This window comes from Falco rusticolus, chromosome 11, assembly GCF_015220075.1.
Source record: "Falco rusticolus isolate bFalRus1 chromosome 11, bFalRus1.pri, whole genome shotgun sequence".
In the NCBI taxonomy this organism is placed as follows: domain Eukaryota; kingdom Metazoa; phylum Chordata; class Aves; order Falconiformes; family Falconidae; genus Falco; species Falco rusticolus.
The window spans coordinates 31839843-31864395 of record NC_051197.1 but is presented as its reverse complement, the minus strand read 5'-3'; the positions used below and the strand labels follow the sequence as shown (position 1 = coordinate 31864395).

General features: G+C 38.3%; 1 protein-coding gene across 3 annotated transcripts in view; it reads left to right on the top strand.

Annotated features, from left to right (window-relative positions):
* Window positions 1-21974, top strand: part of TPR (translocated promoter region, nuclear basket protein) — a 42556-nt gene extending 20582 nt beyond the window's left edge. Inside the window, exons 27-51 of one of the 3 annotated variants that reach the window (XM_037403838.1) lie at window positions 102-249; window positions 632-769; window positions 1495-1626; window positions 1888-2018; window positions 2392-2602; window positions 2973-3119; window positions 3522-3720; window positions 4449-4654; window positions 5382-5443; window positions 6341-6549; window positions 6861-7133; window positions 7946-8094; window positions 8945-9028; window positions 10746-10946; window positions 12293-12424; window positions 12967-13057; window positions 13530-13714; window positions 14529-14597; window positions 15811-15902; window positions 16531-16637; window positions 18029-18124; window positions 18319-18475; window positions 20033-20151; window positions 20699-20797; window positions 21754-21974. In XM_037403838.1, coding sequence (XP_037259735.1) covers window positions 102-249; window positions 632-769; window positions 1495-1626; window positions 1888-2018; window positions 2392-2602; window positions 2973-3119; window positions 3522-3720; window positions 4449-4654; window positions 5382-5443; window positions 6341-6549; window positions 6861-7133; window positions 7946-8094; window positions 8945-9028; window positions 10746-10946; window positions 12293-12424; window positions 12967-13057; window positions 13530-13714; window positions 14529-14597; window positions 15811-15902; window positions 16531-16637; window positions 18029-18124; window positions 18319-18475; window positions 20033-20151; window positions 20699-20797; window positions 21754-21809 — 3493 coding nt within the window. In that variant the 3' untranslated portion in view covers window positions 21810-21974. Of the gene's footprint in view, window positions 1-101; window positions 250-631; window positions 770-1494; window positions 1627-1887; window positions 2019-2391; window positions 2603-2972; window positions 3120-3521; window positions 3721-4448; window positions 4655-5381; window positions 5444-6340; window positions 6550-6860; window positions 7134-7945; window positions 8095-8944; window positions 9029-10745; window positions 10947-12292; window positions 12425-12966; window positions 13058-13529; window positions 13715-14528; window positions 14598-15792; window positions 15903-16530; window positions 16638-18028; window positions 18125-18318; window positions 18476-20032; window positions 20152-20698; window positions 20798-21753 lie in introns of all 3 variants that reach the window. The other 2 variants (XM_037403837.1, XM_037403836.1) reach the window with 2 other exon arrangements.
* Window positions 21975-24553: the final 2579 nt, after the last annotated feature.

Genomic DNA, 24553 nt, shown 5'->3' with positions numbered 1-24553 from the left:
TACTCAGTTGACCTTTAGACATAAGATGCTTTGACTTAAAATGCTTTGCCTTGCATTTTCATTAATGCATCAATGATGTGTTGTTCATTTTCTTACTGCAGATTTATACGTCGAGAAAAGGAGATTGCAGAAACTAGATTTGAGGTGGCTCAAGTGGAGAGTTTGCGTTACCGTCAGAGAGTGGAGCACCTGGAAAGGGAACTGCAGGAACTGCAGGACAGTCTCAATGCTGAGAGAGAGAAGGTGCAGGTAAGGTTCGATATTATTGCTTATGATTTCAGTAAGTGAAGAAGGCTGTTCTCTATGTTCTACTCCCTGTGCCCAAAAGTGAAGTTTTGGAGGAATCAGGTGCTTTTAAACTGGGGTTGCTGTATAGCCAAATGGGGGATCTTGTTCAGAGTCCTGTGAAGCAGTGTGGCAATTGCAAAGTCACATAAATAGGGAAAATACAGATAATTTCTCAATTCTTTCCCCATCTCCTATTTCTTAAGCGGTATTTATTTTGAATGTACATGTGAGATAATGATAATTATGCTATGATAGATTTCCAGGTTGGTGTAATGCCAGATCCAGGTAAATGTGTATGCATATGCAAGCAAAAGAAATGACTGAGTTAAATCTTTTTCAAAAGGTAACAGCAAAAACCATTGCACAGCATGAAGAGTTAATGAAAAAAACTGAGACCATGAATGTACTGATAGAAACCAATAAGATGCTAAGAGAAGAGAAGGAGAGGCTAGAACAAGAGCAACAACAAATTCAAGCAAAGGTTAGTACTGAGGCTGATGTAAATTTTTCAGATATTGAAGCTGATGACTTAGTGTTTGGGTATAGCATTGCTAATTACAATAAATACATGATTTAGATTGTGATTATTCCTTTACGTCATACACGGATGAGGAGGCTTTCCATTTAGAATTTTAGAAGACATTAGTCCACCTAGAACATTGAGAAGTTGAAAGTTCATTTTCATTTAAATTAAACTAAAAATCATTTTATCTAGCATTTATCCTTGGCTGGAGGTATATTAGGAACAAGGATATTATCAGCGGATAAATGAAAAATGAAACAGGATTACATATAAAGCAGACCACAGCTTTATTAAGAGTTTAAATGGGAGATACAGCCTCCTCGCATTTCTACGCATCAGTTATTTTAATGGAATCCAGTGCAGCATTGCTTGGCTTCTAACATGTAATTAATAATCTGTTTCCCGTACAAAGAATGAGAATCTAAGATTGTGAAGTTGTACATATTTTTTTTTTTCCTTTCTGTAGGATCATCCCCTGCTCTTGCTCCTCATCCTTTTCTCTGCCCCTAGCTGGCCACTGGAAGGCAGAGAGCTGGAAAAGAATTTACATCATGACTTCTTGAGGGTGTTGATTTTTCTCTCTCTGTCCCTTTTACTATCATTGTTCAAGATCTACCATACTCCCATTTCTTTCAGTCTCATAAGATACAGAAAGTTTAATCCCCAGTTGTGGGTTTTTTCAGGTACGCAAGCTTGAGGCGGACATTCTACCTCTACAAGAGTCTAATGCTGAACTCAGTGAGAAAAGCGGAATGTTACAGGCGGAGAAAAAGCTGTTGGAAGAAGATGTTAAACGTTGGAAAGCCCGGACTCAGGTGGGGAATGCGTGTTTTCAAAGATGGTTTGGGGGAGGGGAAAAACCAAACTAAAAAAAGTTTAAATTTTCTTAAACACAGCAAACTAAGAAATGTATTTGAATTATGAAGCATTGTTTATGCAGCTTCAAAATAAGCTATTCTAATTCATAGGCATTCCAAATCAAAATGCAAAAGGAGTAGCTCTAATTCAAAGAGATCTTCTGGATATAACTGCATAATCATCTTAAAAAAATGCAAACTATTTTCTCAACCTTTCAGCATTTATTGAGTCAACAGAAGGACACTGATCTTGAAGAGTATCGGAAGCTGCTTTCAGAGAAGGAGGCAAACACCAAGCGTATACAACAGATGAGTGAAGAAACAGGCAGGCTTAAAGCAGAAATAGCCAGGTGTGGTATAAGTCAGTTGGTAAAAAGCTTTGTGCAAAGCAAAGTATTTTAAACAAAGCTGTATCTGGAAGTTTAATTTCTTAACTGTCTCCATGTAACTGAAACCTTTGGTATTCTTACAGTGGCTTGATAAAATGCAGGTAAAGTGAAGTGAGGATTGTTTTGGAAGTTACCTTTTTAGCTAAACTCAGTCTAAACTAAGGTACTGTAGAAAAGTTTGTGTTCTACAAATACTTATTTGTATTGCAAAATCCTAGAAAATGGAATTCACTACAGATAATGCCTGTGATATTACATAAATGAGCAATTTTGAAATGTATGGATTATTTCAAAACATTTCATTTGCATCATCCTCTAATCTGTTGTGATTTAGAACTAATGCATCCTTGACTACAAGCCAGAATCTTGTTCAGAGCCTGAAGGATGAAGTAAGTAAAATAAGAACGGAAAAGGATACTTTGCAGAAAGAACTAGATGCAAAAGTCGCTGACATACAAGAAAAAGTGAAAACTATAACCCAGGTCAAGAAAATTGGGCGCCGGTACAAGACCCAGTATGAAGAGCTGAAAGCACAGCATGATAAGGTAGATATAATTTCTTTGCAAACAAACAAACAAGCTTATTAAAAAAGAGTGTGTTTTCATCTAGAGTCATGCGTAATCTAGCTAATGATCTTCACATTCCCTTAGTACAGTACTGTATGAATACTTACCTGTGAAAAGTAGAAAATTACATCATTTATTCTGCTGTTAGCTCAAACTGCCACAAATCATGGTCTACACATCACTTAATATTTTGCAGTATTCTTAATGGAGTTATAGTGTTCATTAGAAGTTCTGTGTTTTGCCCAGATCTTTTTTAAACTATCAGTTTGCATGCAAAAGCAACTTGTGAAAGAAATTACATCCTAATCGAGTAGTACCCTTCAGCCTGATACCGCTTAACATATTTCAGATGGTTGCTGAAGCATCAACTCAGTCTTTTGTAGAACAACAAGAAGAACAGGTTTCTGTCCAGGAAGTACAAGAGCTGAAAGACACTCTCAGTCAAGCTGAAGGGAAGACAAAGGCTTTGGAGGCTCAGGTTGAAAGTTTACAAAAGGTAAGAACAGTGAACAGTTTGAGACAACTAAACTCTACTGCAGTCTTAAAGGTGTAACCGTGTAGAACGTGAGGGTGGTTTTCTGTGTGTGTGTGTGCACACATGAATACGTGAAGTGACCTATTTGTGCCTCACTCTTCTTGGGAAAGAGGGACATCAAAGCTGTTTTAAACCCTGTGTCTAGTGTGTCTCACATTGTTTCTTGGAATACGTAATTAGGAAAGAGAATGCTAATCTTTCAGCTGTTGCATTCAGAGAGCGTTGGACTCCCCTATTGTTTATTAGGCGCCTTTTAACCTTAGTACAGTGGCCAGCCGATACTAGGTTCTGTGAGCTTGTTAGGCTGTGTATTTGCCAAAGTAGCTGGTTGTGGCCAATAGTTGCAAGTCTCTTTCTCCGTAGACTATAGCAGAAAAGGAAACTGAAGTCAGAAATCTTCAGGAGCAGATAACACAGCTACAATCAGAACTTGCTCGTTTTCATCAAGATCTGCAAGAGAAGACTACACAGGAAGAACAACTCAGGCAACAGATCACCGAGAAGGAAGAGAAAACTAGGAAGACCTTGCTTGCAGCCAAGCAGAAAATTGCACAGTTAGCTGGTATTACAATATTATGTTTTTCTCTATCCTTAAGGTGTTGCCTTCTGTTTGAGTTTTCGATTATTCCTTGTTGCCTTCTGTTTGAGTTTTTGATTATTCCTATGAAAAGCATTTAGACAGGATGCTTGAGTAAATATGGCCTACTTCATATTTTACGTCAGAGTTTTTCCTGGATTAGATGCTACAGGAATTGTTCTATAAATTAAGTTTTAACTTCTTCAAAAGATGATACAAGTATATAACTTCGCTGTACACTGGAGGTAAAAAAAAGTTTTGCTTAGTTTTGACCAGCCAACAAGATAAACACCCTTTTTTTTAATCCTTGTCTTGATTAGAGCAGATTGACACTACTAGCAGCTTAGGTAATTCTCCCCTTCCCTAAATACACAAGTGCAAAACATAATGCCTCCTTTATTTTTAACTGATGTTTAGAGGAATGATGGTTGTGAGAGCATGCTGAAAACATCTTGTTCTCTTGTGATTACTTCTTTGTTTAATTTTTTATTTATGTACTATGTATTTTTCTATTTTTTATTTATTTCGTTGCAATTAAATAGAAAAATGGCATGTGAGAGTTAAAATTGCCTCTAAGGGCTCCTTTGATAACTTAACATTTTTAAGAATTCAAGGTACTTCAGTAACCTGTTAAAACAGCCAGGTATTCAGCATGCAGGAACTTGTTAGGCAGCTTTACAGTGGCAAAACTGAACTCTTTCCTACTCAATTAGGTACAAAAGAACAGCTAACAAAAGAAAATGAAGAGTGGAAGCAAAAGAGCAGTTCATTAGAAGAGCAGAAGACTGAACTGGAGGTGCGGATGAGTGCACTCAAATCACAGTATGAAGGTCGAATCTGCCGTCTGGAAAGAGAACTTAGAGAGCAGCAAGAGCGACACCATGAACAGCGAGATGAGCCACCAGAGTCTACAAACAAGGTACAAAATCCTTTTAGCTAGCTGTGTGAGAGGAAACAAGCAGCTCGCAACTCTTGTAACTGAATGAGGACAACCGCTGTCAGTACAAGCACCATTGGCTGGTTGGTTTGGTTTTGTGTATACAGTAGTTAATAGTCAGAACTACTTTACCTGAAGGTGTTATCTCTAAACATCCTATAGCATATTAATACGCTATAAGAAAATTCTTATCATAGGACTCCTACGCTTAAAAACAAACAAACCAAAATAATACTAGTGAGCCCAATAAACGGTGCACTATTCAAATTCCACTGTCCCCTCATTTTGGAAATACACAAGTTAGCTTTAGTAAGGATTCAGAACTTAATCTAAAAGTTACTTCCTGCCATAGTCAGAATTACTGGTGCTAAGAAGCATGCAGTTATATCATTCATTGCGAATCAGTCAATGAACAATTTGCACTCTATTGTCTTTTTATCTATGCATTCAGTATAATGGGTCCTAGCTGCTATTGTCTCAACAGCTTCAGAAAATACATGAGAAATTACTGAATTGCTTTACATAATTGGTATGACTGGTATGATTTGATTTGGAGAATTTGCAATAATCATGGAGTCTGACTAGGTACACTAACAGTCGTTTCCTAACAGACTTCTTTGCAAACATATCTGTCTGGCTTAAGTGTTTCATCAAACTGCTGGTTGTTTGGTATGTCCATGGCATGATGGTTCTGTTTCTTACTTAATAGGTCCCAGAACAGCAGAGGCAAATCTCACTCAAGTCTGCTCCAGCTTCAGGTGAAAGAGGAATGTGAGTTGAAGGGTTTGGGAGTTCTGCAGTTTCTGTGGTTGGTGTTTTTTTCTCCTGTCTTTATCTAGTTGCTGCTTTTTAGTAAGCCACTGACTTTTCTCAATTTTTCTTAAGCAACTTTAAAGATACTGATTGACATAATGTTCCTCCTGTTTTCCCAGCTACATTTAATCAATAAAGCTTTTAAGCTGTTAAATTGTCATATTAACCACCAGGAACATGGTATCTGGGAAACATAAAAGACATTTTAAAATCTTTCAAGATTCTTGAAGTTGTGCAGGTTTTTGTTACTTTTAACCTTTTTTGGATGGGGGGGCAAGAATCTCAAACATGAGAAACAGACTAAATAGGTGGTAACTAACATAATAATGATAAAATAGTCAAATGGCTAAGCTCTGAAATGGGAAATATTAAGATATTACTAAGTCCAGGTGAGAAATTCCCCTCAGTTTTTATGACAGCATCCTTTTGAAAGCAAGGCTTTCAGAAATGCCTCCTAAAATTTGGCTGATCTTTGTCTCAACCAGGAAATGGTGTTGCTTTCTCTGTATTGAGTGAATCAGTTAGCTTTAATGCAAGATGTATCACTGCAATAAAGACCCATCATGGCTAAGCACTGTGTCTGTTGATCTGCTTACAGATTTCTAGTTGATTACCTTTGAAGAAACCTGTCAAACCTGTAAGCTGGACAAAATGCTACTGATGGCATAGTGTGTCTGTCTGTTTTGTTTTTTAACTATAAACAAATTTTGGAAGACAATTCATTATGCCCTTGTCAAGCTTTTAAATTTTAAACCTTTAAAAATTAGTATTTCTGGCTATGATAATATTTACATTTGGTATTTTTAAAATCTGCTTTCTGCACTACCATCGTGAAACCAATACCCTGTTTTTCAGTGCTAGCACTTCAGATCCACCAACAGCAAATATTAAACCAACTCCTGTTGTGTCAACTCCAAGTAAAGTGACTGCTGCTGCAATAGCTGGGAATAAGTCTACCCCAAGAGCCAGTATCCGTCCAATGGTTACTCCTGCTACAGTCACTAATCCTACCACTACTCCAACAGCCACAGTTATGCCTACAACACAAGTGGAGACTCAGGAAGGTAAGCATTTTAGAATAGCGTGAGGATCTACAGTAATCATAAGTGCTACTTTTGTCTTGAAACCTTGGTGATCACTAGTTTGAAAGCATCTCAGATAGTTTTATTGTCCCTGCATCTCTTTCAATATGGCACTTTTACGACCACTTCTGTGGCAACAAAGTTCATCATTCCTCAGCTGAAGATGGGTATAAGTGATGTTAACTCAATGTGCAAAACATTGAAGCTGTTTGTGTAGGGCACTCTGAAATGGAGTATGTGAACTGTGCTAGATAATACGAAGACAGTTGAATGTGCTACTGTTTGCCTTTCAGCTATGCAATCAGAAGGACCTGTGGAGCATGTTCCAGTCTTTGGAAGCACTAGTGGGTCTGTGCGTTCCACCAGTCCTAATGTTCAGACATCTCTCTCTCAGCCCATCTTGACTGTTCAGCAGCAGACGCAAGCGACTGCTTTTGTGCAGCCCACTCAGCAAAGTCATCCTCAGATTGAGCCTGCTAATCAGGAGCCATCCCCTACCATTGTAGAAGTTGTACAGAGCTCTCAAATAGAGAGGCCTTCCACTTCTACAGCAGTGTTTGGCACAGGTTGGTTTTATTTTATAGGCCTGCCTTTTTGAATAGTTCCTTTTAAGTAGCTCCATTTGGACCCTTGTCAAACCAGGCCTAACTTCAGTGAAAGAATTTGCTCTTCCCCCCTCCCTCCCTTAGTTTATTGCACGTTTTACAAACTTCTGAGGTTTGCCTCTTTTCTTGAACCTTCAGAAATGGTACCTCTGAAATGCTGTTCTCACTGCATTCCTTAAAGCAGAAAATAAATACGTGTTTGTTTATCTATTCAAAGTAGCATTGGGGTTTAACACATTAAACCTTGCTGCCTCTTTCCATGGTACTGTTGGAGTGAGGTTAGTTTTAGGAGTCATGAGTAAGCTCTTAAGCTGCAATATATAATGTAGAGAAGAACTCTAAAGCTACTCAGTGTGATACACTGTTCTACATCTGTTTTTCCCTACATAATGTAGATTTTGGTGTAGGGCATTTTTTCCCCAAATTATGCTTTTGTAAACTACTTTTTTGTTTGTTTGTTTCCCGGCTGATACTCTTAAACTTTTAGGTGTACTTATCAAAAGCAAAGATGTTGGAAAAAGTATTTTAGTTGCACCCTGAAGCTTACATTTGAAGTCAGTTAGGTTGTGAGTACAGGTTCAAGAGCATAAGGCTTGTAACAAAAGGGGCTAATATTTTCGTGTCCTAGGAAATGGCACAAGGTGATTCTATCCGATTCTGTTTGTTGTCATTCAATGCAGAAAAAGAGTCCATCTTCCAGAGAAAAGCACCAAACCTTTTGATTTTTCTGTTTTGTACATTGTTCTGAAAATAACTGAGAGGCTGTCTTTAAGTTTCAGCTACCCCAAGTTCTTCACTGTCTAAACGTCCACGAGAGGAAGAGGAGGATAACACTGTGGAAAACTCAGACCAAATTTCGGAGGAAACAGTGGATGTACCTCTTCCAAAGAAGATGAGAAGCATACAGAGAGTCGGACCCGAGGTTTGCAAGAACATAAAATGCTACCACTTAGTCTGTCCCTTTGGAAGATTTTAATGGGAAGAACAAGTATATTACTTCAAAAGCAAGTCACTTAATTTTTAATGTGACTTTATAATCTACTGGGGAGGAAGCAATTATGTTTGAGTATTGTAAAAGGTAGAGGTTCTACCAGTTGCAATGAATTATGCGAATCTCGGTGAACTAAGGTGGAAGAGAGAGGGCTATATCCTAGCACTGAGGAGGAGGAAGGTAAATAATTTTTCATGTGTGGCCTGGAAGGTCATTATCTACAGTTATTCTGTAATAAAATATAGTGTACTTGAGATGCCAGGGAAGCAAAGATGAGTTTGACGGAAAAGCTTGGAGGAGGTGGATGTGAAAAACTGGTGTGAGGGAATTGGGATGTCCTGCAAAAAATAAATCAACTTCACAGAACCTCACAGCAGGCAACTCATGAATAGTGTTAAGGAAGTCAAAGGCATTTTATTAATTCTGTATGAAAGGGATGTTGCATAACAGAAAGGAGCAAGATTGTGTGAGAACATTATCACTTAATTACCTGAGAAAATGGAGGTGGAATGGGAAACCTTGAGTGTTTGGTTTTGGTCCTGAAAAGATTTAAAGACACTAGGGTCCAGTGGACTGCACCAGGGAAATTTTATTTCTCTGGGGCAGAGAGGTGGGGTGCTAGATAAAAGCAGAGCTGAGGAATAATAGTAGAAGGGGAACAAAATGTTGCCCATAATCTTTGTGGAAAAGATATTAAAAAAAATAAATCTCAAACATATTAAAGAACCAAACTTCAGGGCTGATGATGTGTTTTAAACAAGAAAAATGTATATTCTTTCAGGAGGAAGTGACAGCAGAAGAGAGCACTGATGGTGAGGTAGAAGCTCAAACATACAATCAAGACTCACAAGACTCAATTGGAGAAGTAAGCATATTCAAAAAAAACCCCCACCTGCTATTTCAGCAGAAATAGCTATTTTTTTAGGTGTTTTTTTTTTCAAATTCTCAATATTTTTAGAAGTGAAATCTCAAATCGGTGGAAACTACTTATAACCTTTTAAAGTTTAGACTTCCAATGTTTAAGGATAAATACTCAATTTTTATTGCACTTCTTCATGTACCTATATAAGTAACGTTCAGAATGTTAATGAAGCTTTGCAGTTTTGAATTGTAGTTTGATACGTTGTTTTAGAAATCCTAGTATCTTTAAGCCCAGTTTTATGTGGTGAAACTGAGATACAGAGGTTAAAGGAGTCACAGTCTTAAAACGGAACTGGAGTTTTCAGTTCCTCGCTTATTCCTTTAGAATACTTCTCTTTGCTTTCTGGCTTTTCTTTTACAGAAAGATTTGACAAATCCTTGAGCAAGCTTGGTGTTAGATGAGACACAATGTGATTAAACAAAGGAAAAAAAAAGTTGATTTTGTTCTGTAAAATGCCCATTGTAGCTGTGTTATGAGAGTCAAATATAAGAGAAAACCATGAATGTAATCTCCTTTTACCTCAGAAATGAGCATAGGTGTTACGGTAATTCCCTAACTAGGCAAAACCTATGGAATCTATTTTCTTCAAGCAACGGTGGCTACTGAGTCTTTAGTCAGGCATTTTTTTCCTTTACATGTTGAAAAGGTATGGCAAACATTTATCTCCCCATCGAATCCCAGCTGCGTGCTTTCTTTTCCACAAGTATCTTTAAACATTCTTTAATTAACGCTTCTGGTACTCAATGTGATTATTTGAATTCTGCTACTACACAACCATTTGCAACATTAAAGTGACATGTACAGAAAATAACAACCTAGTTATGGTATGTAAACCAAAAGTCTTGAATGCTACAAAATGTCTACGGTAGAGTCCTGAATAATTTTTTTAAAAAGGTTGTTGGGGACTTTCCATGATGCATTTGTTTTTTGAGGGTTTTTTTAAACACTTCCAGTCATACTTGACAGGTTTGGTTCAAATATTTTGACTATACGTGTGTGCTGAATGGAAAGAGAACTGTTTGCTGTAGCTCTGTGTCTGGCTATTATGTGAATTGCATTACTGTTCCTCCAGACCAAAAGAACTCTTAAAACAGCAGTTCAGAGCTCATGCTTAGAAGAAATAGAGTTGTTCCTTGATCCTGGGGAGGCTTTTAGTTGTCTGTAGTGGCTTGGTGACAGTCATCTGTAGCATTCTCTTTTGTTCTCTCCTATCTTAGTTATTAAGAAACAGCAATAAGTAGTGTTTCTCTTGTAAGTATCACAGTCCGTTTCTCTTCTTCTAAGGGCAGAGTGCTTCCTTAGCCGTCAACAATATTCTGTGTATCTGTATTTGTTTATTGTGTGGGTGTTGCTGGGTAGCTCCTTGGTTATTTGAAATAGATGGGTAAACACTTAGACAGCAGCATTTTATGGATATGCATGCAAATGTATCATATGTGATACAGCATCCCGCATGATGGGACCCATCGCAAATTGGATTTGGAAAGTGAAAGACAAAATACTTGTTGTAAAGACCTCCATTTGAGGTCTCAAAGTTGAGAGCTAGGAGCGGAAACAGGAAACTTAGAAATACAATGAACACTTTTCTGAAGAACATTTTAAGGATTGTATGTGCTGCATTTCATTTTTTTTTTTTCTTCTGGTAATTTGTCTTTTACAGGGTGTTACACAAGGGGAATACACTCCTATGGAGGATAGTGAAGAAACTTCCCAGTCTATCCCCATAGATCTTGGACCTCTTCAGTCAGATCAACAAAACACTTCTTCATCTCAAGATGGTCAGTCCAAGAGAGATGATGTCATTGTAATTGATAGTGATGATGAAGATGATGATGATGAAGAAAATGAAGGCGAGCAGGAAGTATGTATATCATGGAGTTAGTTTCTTTATGAACTACTTTATTTATGATTTTGTCTTTGGTCAGACATAAAGCTTACCTGGAAGGACTAATTTAATGAAAAAATACTTTTTTGACTGTATAAACAGTCTGTATTTATGTAGCCTGAACTTCTAGCATTCTAAAGATACTTACTAATTCAGCTTGATGTTAAATTTTTTTTAAAGTCATAAAATTCCCCAGTGCCTCTAGATTATCAATGACTATTTAACGTAGAAGGGTGTCTTCTGTGAGGAGGGGTGGGGGCTGCCCCGTGCTGGACACAGGCAGTTCCAGCTGGCTTTGCAGTGACTCCACTTCAGGACACAGCTGAGCCCATCAGCTGGTGAAAACATGTATAAGAAAAGACAAAACACTGCATGGCAGAGTGAGTGTGTGGAGTGGGGGAGAAATAAGTGAGAAACAATCCTGCAAACACCAAGCTTAAAAAAGAATGAGGGGAAGGAGGTGCTTCAGGTATCGGAGCAGATATTCCTCATAGTCCATGGAGGAGACCATGACGGAGCAGGTATTTTCTTGCAGACTGTTGAGAGGAGGATTCCCTGAGGGAAACTGCAGCCCATGGAGGAATAGGCTGTGCTCCCAGGAACCATGGCCCATGGAGAGGAGCCAGTGCAGGAGCAGGTTTATCCTGATGGACGGTAGCCCTTCAGTGGGAAGGATTTACTGCTGGGAATAGTTCTTGAAGGACTGCAGTCTGTGGAGAGGACCCATGGTGGAGCAGGGGAAAAAGTGTGAGGAGGAAGGATTATAGCTGAGAGGAACTGTTACGGATTGACCACAACCCCCTGTTCTTTGTCCCCCCTGCCCTGCTTGGAGTGGGATGGGGGAAGAAGTGGAGTTGCGAATGAGGCAGTGAAGTTGACCCTGGGAAGAAGTTGTTGGCGGGGGGAAGGTCTTCCAGTTTTTGTCTTTGTTGCTCACCATCCAATTCAATTTAAAATAGACAACAAACTAAATTAATTTTCCCCAGGTTGAGTCTGTTTTGCCTGTAATGGTAATTAGTAAATGATCTACCTGCCTTTATCTTGACCCTCAAGCTTTTCCATCTTAGTTTCTACCTTTGTTCTGTTGAAGAGGGAGTTGGGGAGTGGCTGGGTGGGTGTCTGGCAGCCAGCCAAGGTCAACCTACCACAGCAATTGAAAAATACATACCTGTACTCTGTAGATAATAAATGGTGTACACCTTCAGAAAGAGATCCACAGACAGAGGTGGTCTGTGTACCACAAAGTGTACCACTGCAAGAATTGAAATTGTTCCACTACCCTTTCCACACTTCCTTAAGGCTTTTTTATGGTCTTTTCATAGGACTATGAGGATGAAGAAGAGGAAGACGAGGATGATGATGAAGACACAGGTATGGGAGATGAAGGTGATGACAGTAATGAAGGAACTGGTAGTGCTGATGGTAACGATGGATATGAAGCAGATGATGCTGAGGTGAGATTTGTACATTTTATTTATAGCCTGTTAGTTTTCCTGGAATAAATTGGTGGTGTAATGCATCTGCACAGATGTGAATGCTTGAAAGAGAAGATCTTAGTGTGAATTCATCCCAGAAAATTGAGGCTGCCAGTAGGTAATAGTAATTTCTGTTATAACTAGTGTTTTCACAAGAAAAATCAACTTTGAATGTTTTAAGAGGACTGAATGAAAATGCAAAGTACAGGAGCCAGCAAATACTGTAGTTGCAAAGCTAGTAAAGCAGTTTCTGCAAAAGCTGGATATCGCGTTGTCTATTATTATTAAGTGGTGATGGCTAAGTTGTTCATGTTTTTGTATGTACAGATACGCAAAACTTCTGAAATTTCATGAAGTTGCATACATTTACCTGATTTTGTAGATATTAACAGGAATATTTTAAGATTTTCATATATTTCACTTTTTTACTTTCTGAATACCTTTTTACTGCTTTTATATTCTCTTTACAACCTGTAAGTTGTTTCATGCTAAGTCATATTATGGTTTTGTGCTTTTTTGAGGGTGCTGATGGTACAGATCCAGGAACAGAAACAGAGGAAAGCATGGGAGGAGGTGAAAGCAACCAGAGGGCAGCAGATTCTCAAAACAGTGGTATGGTTATTCCATGGTTTTTCAAAGCCTGTGTCTGTAAGAGGGGAAAATGTAAAAGCTGTTTTGCATGTGTTAAAATATGCACTTAAGAATATAAGGTGGAATACTAAAGACTGTTTTAACCGGAGTTGTAGATTCTTTTGAAATGTTCTTTTCTGGATTTATTCTACGTACCTTTGAAAACCTGCAAGCTCTGGTTGCTGTTGAAATTGCTTTTGATCGCTCACTAAATTAATCTCTCTCTAAATCAGTACTTGAATAGTCAATAGTCTGTTCTGGTGCTCGTGTTGATGTAGCTGGCACCAGTCCTTTTTTAAGTGACTTTTGAATAACAGTACTGACCTGTCCCCCCTTTTGCAAGGGTAAAAAACTTCTGTGTTAATGTGGTAGCAGAATTTGAAGATTTGCCTTCATCTTTTCAGCTCAGTTTGGAGGTCATGGGTTTACCCCTCTATACTTCTTTACGTTTTAGGAGAAGGGAGTACAAGTGCTGCAGAGTCCACTTTTCCTCATGAAAGTTCAAGAGAACAGCAGCCATCGTCTGCCTCAGAGAGACAGGCCCCTCGGCCCCCACAGTCGCCACGCAGACCGCCACATCCACTGCCCCCACGACTAACTATTCATGCTCCTCCTCAGGAACTGGGTCCCCCAGTACAGGTATAAACTCTCTCCAGCAGTTCAGAACACTTTAAAAAAAAAATCACTGTATGATTTCTTTTAAATAAAACCTGAGTATTCTGTCTATTGTAAAAATAGATTACATCATTTAGCATCCTAAAAATGGTACTTGAGCACACTGACTTAACATGTCTCATCCTGCAGATATGGCTGAGCAGGGAACATTAAAAGCAGTATGGCATTTATGATGGATTTGTATCTTGAAATTACTATACCAGTGCCATTTCAGTCAGTGATTGTTGATATTTCCACTACAAAAGCTGTTCTTGAACAGGGTGTAACTGAGACGGATTGGTTTCTGTTGGTCTCTGCCCCAACGCAGATTGCGCAAAAGAATGTTGCCATTCACTTTCTAAGTTAAACCCTTCACAGTCAATGCCTGACCCATGATTATGCTTTGATGTAGACCTATAGCTTTTGTAAATGAAAATGTCACAACATGAATTTTGCAAAAATACACTGAAATTATCCTTTACCATTAATTGTGTTCTGGGATCAAGTTTTCTGTCCTCAATAGAAAGTTAAGTAAAATAGTGATGTCGCTTACCCAGAATTTAAACCTACATGATTCTCTTTCATTGTTAGACCAGGCAGCAGACATGAGATGTGGAGTAGCTGCTGCCATGGTCTGTTCTTTAGGAAGGTGTGATTCTGTACTGAGCAGTGTTGTACACTAATGGGTAATTGTTACAGTTACTCATTTAGCCGTTATCCATGGCTCTGATTGAACACTAGTATGTTGCTAGAATTCCAGGAAAGCATTCACACTACTTCTTTTTTCTTTATTATAAAGAGAATCCAGATGACTCGAAGACAGTCGGTGGGGCGTGGACTTCAGCTAACTCCTGGTATAGGTGGGATGGTAAGTATATGAATCATAAAATCATAGAATGGTTTGGGTTGGAAGGGACCTTTAAAGGTCATCTAGTTCCAGCCTCTGCATTGAGGAACCATTCGTAACTCTTGGGGTTTAGTTTGTTTTTTTAAAGAAGCCTAGCTACTGACTTCAGAGGTGGGATAATTTTTGTAGTCTTGCAGTAAATAAATTCCTCTCTTTAAATTTTTTATTAATGGAAGGCAAATACTAGAAAGCTGCCAGGAAGCCAAAGGTCTTCCAAAGAGGTTGAATTGTTTTTTTCTAAGGTGGTTGTAATTACTTGTTTTTAGAATCAGTCTTTTAAAGAGGATATGTTACTGGGGGAAAAAAAATGTTTCCAGCCTCATCCTGAAGGAATAAGGCTAATTTATGCTTTCTGTCTGTCTCCTTCCTCTAATTTTGAACACTTTATTCAACTTCAACTGTATTTAACAGAACACATGCAAATTAGTGAGGTAGGAGAGAGAGAGACTGACTGACTAAAACAGTATCTTTTCTGAGATCAAAGGCATCAGCTCAGATTTTTTGATTCTGCTTGGCTTACATGTACCTGTCATTCAGTTTTTGCTTGGAATTGGCCTCAGTACCTACTGCTTTTGCCTGGACAGTGACAGCACATGGGAAGGTCCTTATGGGTACTTTGGAGTGAAGGGTTTGAAAGATACGGGAGGAAGCCAGGGAGGTGAAGAGAATGTCTTACAGAAGGTGAGGGAAGAGGGGGCTGAGGTTTCTGGGTTTTAGTCAATGCAAGAACAAAGGACACAGGTCTATAGGGAATACATGACTTGATTCACATTGTGAAAAATCCTGTTATATGGGTACCTTACAGCAGTCCGTATTAAGACAGATGATTCCTGTCTATTTATGAGTGACTCACGCGAAGATTCCCTTGTAGTTAACGGGGAGATATAGCACTTTGACGGTAGGATGATCTCGTGGAATGGATGTCTAAAAACTCTTTGAAAGATGGGTGTCCTGCAAGTGTATGAGGTTTATTTTGGTTTGCATTGTTTTGTTTTTTTAATCTGTATAACTAGCTCAGATTTAGATGTCTGAAATTAGAGAAGAATTTTGTTAGAGTTAAATCGGTGTTTGTTTTGCTGAACTGTGTGGAAAAAGCAAACCAGCCTTTAACTTGATTTGGTAGCAACTGGAAATACATTGTAGGCTCTCATATCAGTCTCTCTTTTTCCAGCAGCAACACTTCTTTGATGATGAGGACCGAACAGTTCCAAGCACACCGACCCTTGTAGTTCCGCATCGTACAGATGGGTTTGCAGAAGCCATTCAGTAAGTAGATGTAAAGAAGAAAAAAGGCTTCTGTTTCTATTTTTCAGTGGAATAAAAATAAGTTTAAGTGAAATGAACTTGTGATTGGAGTAATGTGCTAAAACATGCTAAGTAGTACAGTAGATGACTGCATCTACAAATAAGTAATATTTTTTTTAATTGTGTATCATAAAACTTAGCAAATTAGGAGAGAGATAATCTCCAATGTATTATAACTTATTGACTTAAGAAGACATTAAACAAAAATATAGGTTGTTCTTCTCTGTTCCACCTCACCCCCACCCTCCCCGCTAATATTACCAATAAAAGTAGGAAAAGTTACCTCTGGTTTTGGATTTTGGGTGGTTCTGAACACGTTCAACAATCCACTTAAAATTCTCAGAACTCATAGGATGAATGAGTGAAGAATATTCTATTCAGAACTGTTTTACTGATTTTTGGATGCATTCCAAATAAGTTTGAGGAGTAATTGCTATTGAATTAGCAGTAGTGTAGCTGTTTTTTCTGGTCAATATTAATTCATTTTGTCTCATGCATAATTTGTTCTCTTGTTTTGGTCAGAAGGTAGTCTCCCCTTGCCCCACTCATTGGAAGAATCACAGGATTCCTTAAATCTTTATTTTGATAGTTCCCCCCAGGTAGCTGGAGTTCCTAGATTCAGATTTGGACCCCCTGAAGATATGCCACAAACTAGCTCAAGTCACTCTGATCTTGGTCAGCTTGCATCACAAGGAGGTAAACCATTTCTTTACTTTTTTTTCCATGGTTATTAGAGTGAAAAACAAATAATGCAGTCAATAAAATGGCAATTCTACTTCAGGTACTCGTTCGTGTGTGGAAACCTGCAACTCTTAAATAATTGTCAGCAGAGAGAGACTAACAGAAAGTGAAAAGGTGTCTCCTTCTGTCGTGGTTTAACCCGGGCAGGTAATTAAGTGCCCCGAAGCCACTCGCTCGCTCCCCCCTCACCCAGAGGAGTGGGGAGGAGGATTGGAAAGGAATGTGTAAAACTCAAGCATTGAGATAGGAGCAATTTAATAGTTGAAATAAAATAAAAATGAAAGAACAATAATAGTAATAACAGTTATAATGAAAAGGAGGGAGAGGAATGAAATCCAAAGGGAAGAGGGGAAAGAAAACAAGTGATGCACCATACAGTTACTCACCACCTGCTGACTGATGCCCAGCCAGACCCAGAGCAACGATCAGCAGTCCCTGGCCAGTCCCCCCACTTTGTATGCCAAGCATGACGTCCCATGGTATGGAATACCTCTTTGTCCAGTTCAGGTCACTGACCTGGCTGTGTCCCCTCCCAGTTTTCTTGTGCTCCTCCAGCCTTCTTGATGACAGGGCCTGAAAAACTGAAGTCCTTGACTTAATATAAACGTTACCTAGAAGCAACTAAAAGCATCAGTGTGTTATCAACATTTTTCTCACACCAAAGCCAAAACACAGCACTGCACTAGCTACTAGGAAGAAAATTAACTTTATCGCAGCCAAAACCAGGACACCTTTAAGCTGCTACTTTTCTACTTGTCATAATGGTTTAAAAAGTAGAAAACTGCTGTGGGTAGGAGCAGCAGGCTTGTGAACAAGAGAAGCTGAAATTTTATGTAGGATGAGTTGCCTGCTGCACACCAGAAACTATATAAGGAGAGATGAAGTACTGAAGGAATGTTTTTTTTAACTTGAGTTTTCCTGTTTGTAGCTTTCCTGTAGTAGAACAGTAGGGGAACACAGCAAATGCAAAGAAATCTTTGGGATATATCCTTACCTGCAAAGAGATGGCCAGTCAATTCATATTGTTTTTGTCGTCCTGAATCAGTCCCTTTCCCCTGCATCCCTGTCAGCATGGAATGGTATGCTGTTCTAGGAAGAAACTCGCTGCAAAATAATGGCATAAGAAAAGGGTGAAAGTGAAACAAGTAGTAATGTTTTCATCAAGGTTTTTTGCATGTCAATAAATCATAATTAGCCCTGACAGTAAGTCAAAATGACTTCAAGTAACAGATCTGCATATTTCAGCACAAATTGATGGATTTCATCAAGTGTGCAGAGGGAATATGGCAGTTAATCTGTTTTTTAGCTGGCTATATTAATTGTCACTAAAACTTTCTGTGTCGCAGGTTTAGGAATGTATGAAACCCCACTGTTCCTCGCTCATGAGGAAGAATCAGGTGGTCGTAGTGTTCCCACAACACCATTACAAGTAGCAGCACCAGGTAAGTGGCAGGAAATTCTTAGGCTGCAAACCCTGACTATCAAGAAAAGAATTGGATTACTGTTATTGTAGTGCTTATTACTATGTCAGGAGCGTTCCAGTAGCCCTTTCCCCCACCTGCCTAAGATTTCCATAGATTTTTCTGTAGGAAATAAAAACGAACTTGATATTTATTAAACTACCTTTCCTGTACAGTGACAGTTTTTACTGAAAGTGCCTCAGCAGATGCTTCAGAGCATGCTTCTCAGTCCGTTCCAATGGTTACGACATCTACTGGCAGTCTGTCCACCACTACAGAGGCTGGAGCGGGTGATGATGGAGATGAAGTTTTTGCAGAGGCAGAATCTGAAGGGTAAACTATGACTTGTTTGGTTCACTAAGACTTGATGTCATGTTAGTTTTAATGATTTGTTTTCATCCAAGTGTGTCTGTGATTCATTTTCAATTTAACCTGTTCTGGTAGGAAGGACAGCTCAAACAGGATGTAATAATTTTGTGAAGTAGTACATTCTGACCTTCTCGTCTAAAACCGAAGGTTTTCTTCCTGATTTTCTCCTTCTGATTTAACATAGCTAATACAAAAGTCACAGGAAAAAAAAAATTCCTTATTTTTTTAAGAATGCAGAGGGCTGTGCAGTAGTCAAATACTGATAGTAGACGCCCCAGTTTGAAGGACTGGGGTTTGTAGAATAAAGGCTAAAGTATTCCTGTTTGCTAATAGAGAAAATCACTCCTTGTTACAAAGCAAGCATATATCACGAAGTGATTCAGTTAAGGCAGTGGAGTACAAAAGATGTAGCATGAGGGAGGGGAGGAGTAAGTAGTTTTTAAGAATCTGATAGAAAAATGATGTTGTCTTACACTTTGCGAGTGCAGTTTTTACAATAATTGCTGCATTTTGTATTATAATCAAATACATTACAAATCTAAAAGGGTATGAGTTATAATTTTATGTTACATTTTATTTTTGTTGGTTGCATAATAATAAAAGATGTGTCATTCAAAATTTACCGAAACTTTTATCTACTGACTGCAGGAGGTAGGAGGTTTGGTCATAAGAAAATGTTACTGCTGCAAGTTAAATGTGCCACACAGTTTTCTTGATGCAGCACCAGCTTGGACTGCAATAATCTGTCTCCAAGTAGATGGAGCATAGAATGGGTATTCTAATGTTAAGGTCTCAAATTTGTTTCTTACAAAACCATCTAATCTTTGGAGAATTGGAAGTATGTCCACAGAGGAACTAAATGGTTCACAGAGCTATCCATAGTTTGGAATGGGCCTTGAGCTTGCCAGGAGAGCATGTCAGTCTGTTGCTAGTGTAGACAACAGATAGTTCCCACAATTTATGAGTTTTACCGTATTCTAATAGCTTTTATTTACTAATCAAGGTAAATAAAATATATACCAAAAAGTGAGCTGCATTTAAACTAAATTGAATATTTACATTTTTTCCAGCTCTATAATGCTGTTTCATTATGTCTTTTGAAGACAGAGTCCGAAATACTTAGTTACTGTACCAATGAGTGATCTTTAGGGTTAACCAGTCAGTGGCGGTCCCTTGACTTCATTCTTCCCCTGCCTAAACATCCACAGTGCCATCACATAAGGTTTTTTAGTTACTGCCATTAAATAGCTTCTGTGTCTTTCTCTGATATGTTGGATATGCCTCTGGAGTTGGGCGGAATGTCAAGGAAATTACTTGTGTCGTTTTTCTAAAAGCCAGATAAATCTCTCATGACTGGGGCTGCAGGGACAGGACAAAACAGGATAAAACCTGTAAAAATTTCTGGGGTAAGACACTTGCATAGGAATCTTTGTGCTCCAAGATAATGCTTTTTTTTTTTCTTGAGCTTTTTGAAACGGAGAATACACTTAAATGTTTTTCCTCCCACTCCTCCTCTTCCAGAATTACTTCAGAGGCAGGCCTAGAGATTGATAGCCAGCAAGAAGAAGAATCTGTTCAAGCATCTGATGAGTCAGATCTTCCTTCAACTAGTCAAGATCCTCCTTCTAGTTCATCTGCAGGTACAGGTTGATTGCTGGAAACAGTTGTTTCGTACCATTTCGTTAAGTGTGGGAACTTTTTAGACCAGTATCATGCACTGCTGCTAGCCAGGGTACGCAAAACGAGATAGAATTCTTAGAGCAAGAACGTGTTTTGATGTGTATGATCTTAATGGCAAGCAATTTTTACTTGGACTGCAGTAGCTAGAGTAGGCCATAGTAAGAATAATGCTTCAGGGAGCAAAAGTTACTGATACTTTGGTGATTCTATCCACTGGGGGTTTTGATGTCAGATTTAAATTTTTTTCATTCAGTTAAATTGCCAAAGAACAGTAAGTAAATCACTGTTGCTACCAATTTACCACCTAGCGTAGGTAATGAAAGAAGTCCCAAATGTACTACTTTTGAGGCTTTTATTCATATCAGAGATGTCAATGCAATAAGGATGCACTTTCATAATTTTGAAGTAAATTTGAGAGCATAATGCGTATCAAATCATGTAAACATTAGTAGTGAGAAACTGTACTAAACACAGACGTTCTTTTCCTCCATTTCTATTTCTTTACAGACACAAGCAGTAATCAGCCTAAGCCATTTCGACGTGTCAGACTTCAGCCACCAACATTAAGAACTGGTGTTCGTGGTCGTCAGTTCAACAGACAGAGAGGTAGGTGTTTGTGGTTGCTCAAATTCAGGCTTTTTCAAACAAGTTTTTAGTACTTTCTTACTGTGGAGACCATCTATGAAACACTACTACATGCCTGTGTTTGCTCTAAGTCCTTGACTAACACAGCATCCCGGCCCTAGCTTTCAGTGTTGCCCTAAGAGCTCTGTAGTTTCATTTCAGTGTGTTAGTCTGAGTATTTTTTAAGATAGGCAAACTTCTTATGTGTGGCACTTGGTTCTGAGCAGTGGAGAGAAAGTAAATGGCAGTAGATCTTAAACTCGCAAAGTTTTAAAAGATTTTTAAAAATAATGTTAGGAGATAAGTTTAGAAGTCTTTTAAAAGTACATATCAGTTTCCCATTTGGTACATTTAAGGTTTCTAGTTATTATTACACTGATTAAAAAAAAAATAAATGAACAAAGTTGTTTATGGAAGTATTACAGATTTTTGTAATGCAATATGGAGTTAAACCATGACAACAAATTGTTTGCAACTTCTCTATTAAGAAAAATCCTTAGATGCATTTGTGTTCAGTTTGGCATCATTTCAGCACTGTAGAAGACTTGACACTAGCACTGAAATACAGGTATCTGGTATTTTAAAGGAAAAAAAAGGTGAGGAGGTGGACCTAGGATAGGATAGTTTTTTTCTTTCTAGTCTCTCACCATTTCTTTAGTAACAGAAGTGAGGGACTGAGTTCAAATATGGGAAGAAGGCTATACCTGTTCTTTGGCCCAGAGCCCGAGATAGGATCACAAGTAAACACCACCTATTTGAATGACACATCTATATCACCAGGCTCCAGGGGAGGCAGGGGGAGCTGGAATTTTCAGAAAGGAAGTGTTCCCCTGCGGTAGCAATTCCTTACAGGACGATGATGAATCACATGTACAAATGGTTGATTAAAAGGGAGAAAAGGATTTCTGTTAATGCATTTGTTTTCTTTCCCAACACAGGTGTAACTCATGCAATGGGAGGCAGAGGCGGCCTGAACAGAGGAAATATTAGTTAAATGATCTGTAAAGTAATTACAGCTGTGTATACAAAAGTGCCAGTTTGCCTGTGCTTGCTTTAGTGTAATGAAGCCAGAGCTTAAAGCGGCATTTTATACTTAGACTTGTGTGCACACATTTCAATGTCTTTATTAATAAAATTAGAAAAAATGTCAACGTTCAAATGGCATCTTTTTTCTTAAAATCCTCTGCTGTGCATCACTTGCTAGGACAGTTGTACCAGTCTTTGGATACAGTCTTTCCCGTGAGAGCAGTGACAGGTCTTGCTATTCTTTTGCCAACATCCAAACTGTAATACCGATCTGAAATAAAGATATGTTAGAATTAGATTCCAGAAACTACATTTAGTGCGTGGAAAGAATCTTGAAGTTAAAGCCTTCCTTTTAATTTCACTTAGGCATGAATAACGGATTTTTCATTCCACATACATTTATGGAATTGAGAGGCTGTAACAGTTTGTGTCCTTATTTTTTCCGTGTCCTTCTAGCTAAGTTTTACAGCACTGCTAGTAATTAAATATGTCCCAGAACCAAGGAGTAGGGAGGAATACTCTTACACTGCTAGAACACAGAAATAGCCTTAAGAATTTGGAAATCAAACAAAACGATCCTGCACTGACTACAAAAGCGGAAACACTGGTCTCCAAGTATGAATTGGCCTGTGTTAAGGTTCAGAATTAAATCATACTGGCAGAGACTTACTTTAGTATCCTGTCTTTGGATATGGCTAGTTCTTAGAGCTTTTTTTTTCTGAAGAATCCAGAAAATTCTGAGGAACAGTTTTACATGAGCCTGGCTAGAGGGAAAGGATCTACCTAATGTGGAATCATAAAGAATTTTTTCCTGAGAAGCAAAATGGTTCATGTTCCTCCCCTTTTTGTTTTGTCAGAAACGTAGTTCCATGGAAGCCACTGAAAAAACTATTGTGGTCCAAGGATTTCAGTGTATCATCAATATAATTCTGCATTTAAGTGTCAGGTTTTTTGTCATTTATAAGCCTGAACTCTTTAGAGCAATGTATTCCAACTGGCTAGTTCAGGTCATTGTACCTCGTTGCTGCTAGTTGTCCTGTAACCATTGTTCGTTTAGTTTTTTTGATAGAAACATCTCTTCATTACAGGCAACATCTTAATTCTTGGGACTTTTTAGTAATTCTTAAAATTAGTCTTGCAGAACCACAAGCAGTAACCTCACGCTTTAGAAAGCTGAAATACATGGGCTTTTTTTTTTTCCCCATCCCCTAGTCTTTTGAGGTATATAGTAACTTGTGTTAGCTTTAACTTACTGTAAGAGAAGGCATAATAATCATAGCCGTCTGGCTTATTGTAGTTGGGTACTGATATAGTTGAATGAATAACTTTCGGGAGCCCTCTCCAGTAGGTGGTCATTTTGACTTCCTTATGCAAAATTCCTGCAAGCAAAAGAAAATTTAGGTGTCACAGTGTGGCTGCTGTAAGGTATCATTTGTTTGTATAATCTACAGCAAGCAAGATCTATTGGATTAAAAAACTTTAAAGGTACTACATTTAAAAAACCAATGGAACAGAATGTTGTATTTCAGAAACTACCAAGATTAAAACAGTTGTATAAAAGAAACTTAATAAACAAGTTACCAGTTGGATGTGGGTTGATTCTGACAGTCTGAATAACAGTTGGCATTCTTACTGCACGTTGAAAGCGTCTCCTTATTACAAGTCGTGGGACATAAACTGGGTATCTTATGGTAACCTGGGTTCTTCTTTGACACTTCTTGGCTGGTTCTTGTCTGTACACATACTGTTGCATGTTGCCATCTAAAATAGACATTTAACAAAATTAGTTAAAAAAATCAAAACCAGCAAAAACACCAAACCACCAGCTAGATCAGACAGGAAGAGGTCATTGATACTCATACTACAAGCAGGAAATCAATACCATAATTCTACTACATCTACAACTGTGGCAGCCTTCAGCTTTGTATATTCGTTCCTACATTTTGAGATAAAAAAAAAAAGCCTTTGTCTCTAAATCAAACACATTCTTTCTTGTAGATGTTGTGATACCTCCTGCCTATGCTCATTATGGTTATTGTAGTAAGTACAACTCCAGGGGAACTGGTTTTCCTGCCATCATTCCTGTAGATAAAGGAGAAGGTAAGACCATCATTTTAGGCCACCTGAGAGGAGGAGGGCTGGAGTCCAGAAAAGGATTTGCATTTCATTAACCTCTGCTTTTTAAATTCAGGTAAGAGTTCTCATGTTGGCAGTACATCATTCACCTAAGATAAGGAAATACACTAGTTTAAAATATGAAATGAGAAATGGGGAGGGAGATTTCTGTACATAGTTATGAACTAGTATGATTAAAGCCTTCCCTTCTCTAACTGCTGGAGTAAAATAGTTTTACCACCAGATAAAACTTATTTTAATGTCTACCCACTACAGTGCTGGATTCTGTCCCTCAGTCCTATTTTAAAATGCATTTAAAGATCTGTAAGTACTAACACAATTTTTTAAAGCTTCAGGCTGTTTTTTGACCACTTAGCACACTCTGACATCACTTACATTTCTGTTTTTAGAAGAAATATGTCTTTCAGTCAAGAGAAATAGCTTTTTATTCCTGATTAAGGCAATTCAAGCACCTTTTGATCATCTGTGAACAACCGAAGTACAAGACATACCTTTTTTGATAAAATAAACTGATTCTGGTCTGTTGTTGTATCTTGCCACAGGGAGGGTTGCTATTATTTTCCCACTTAGCCCTGC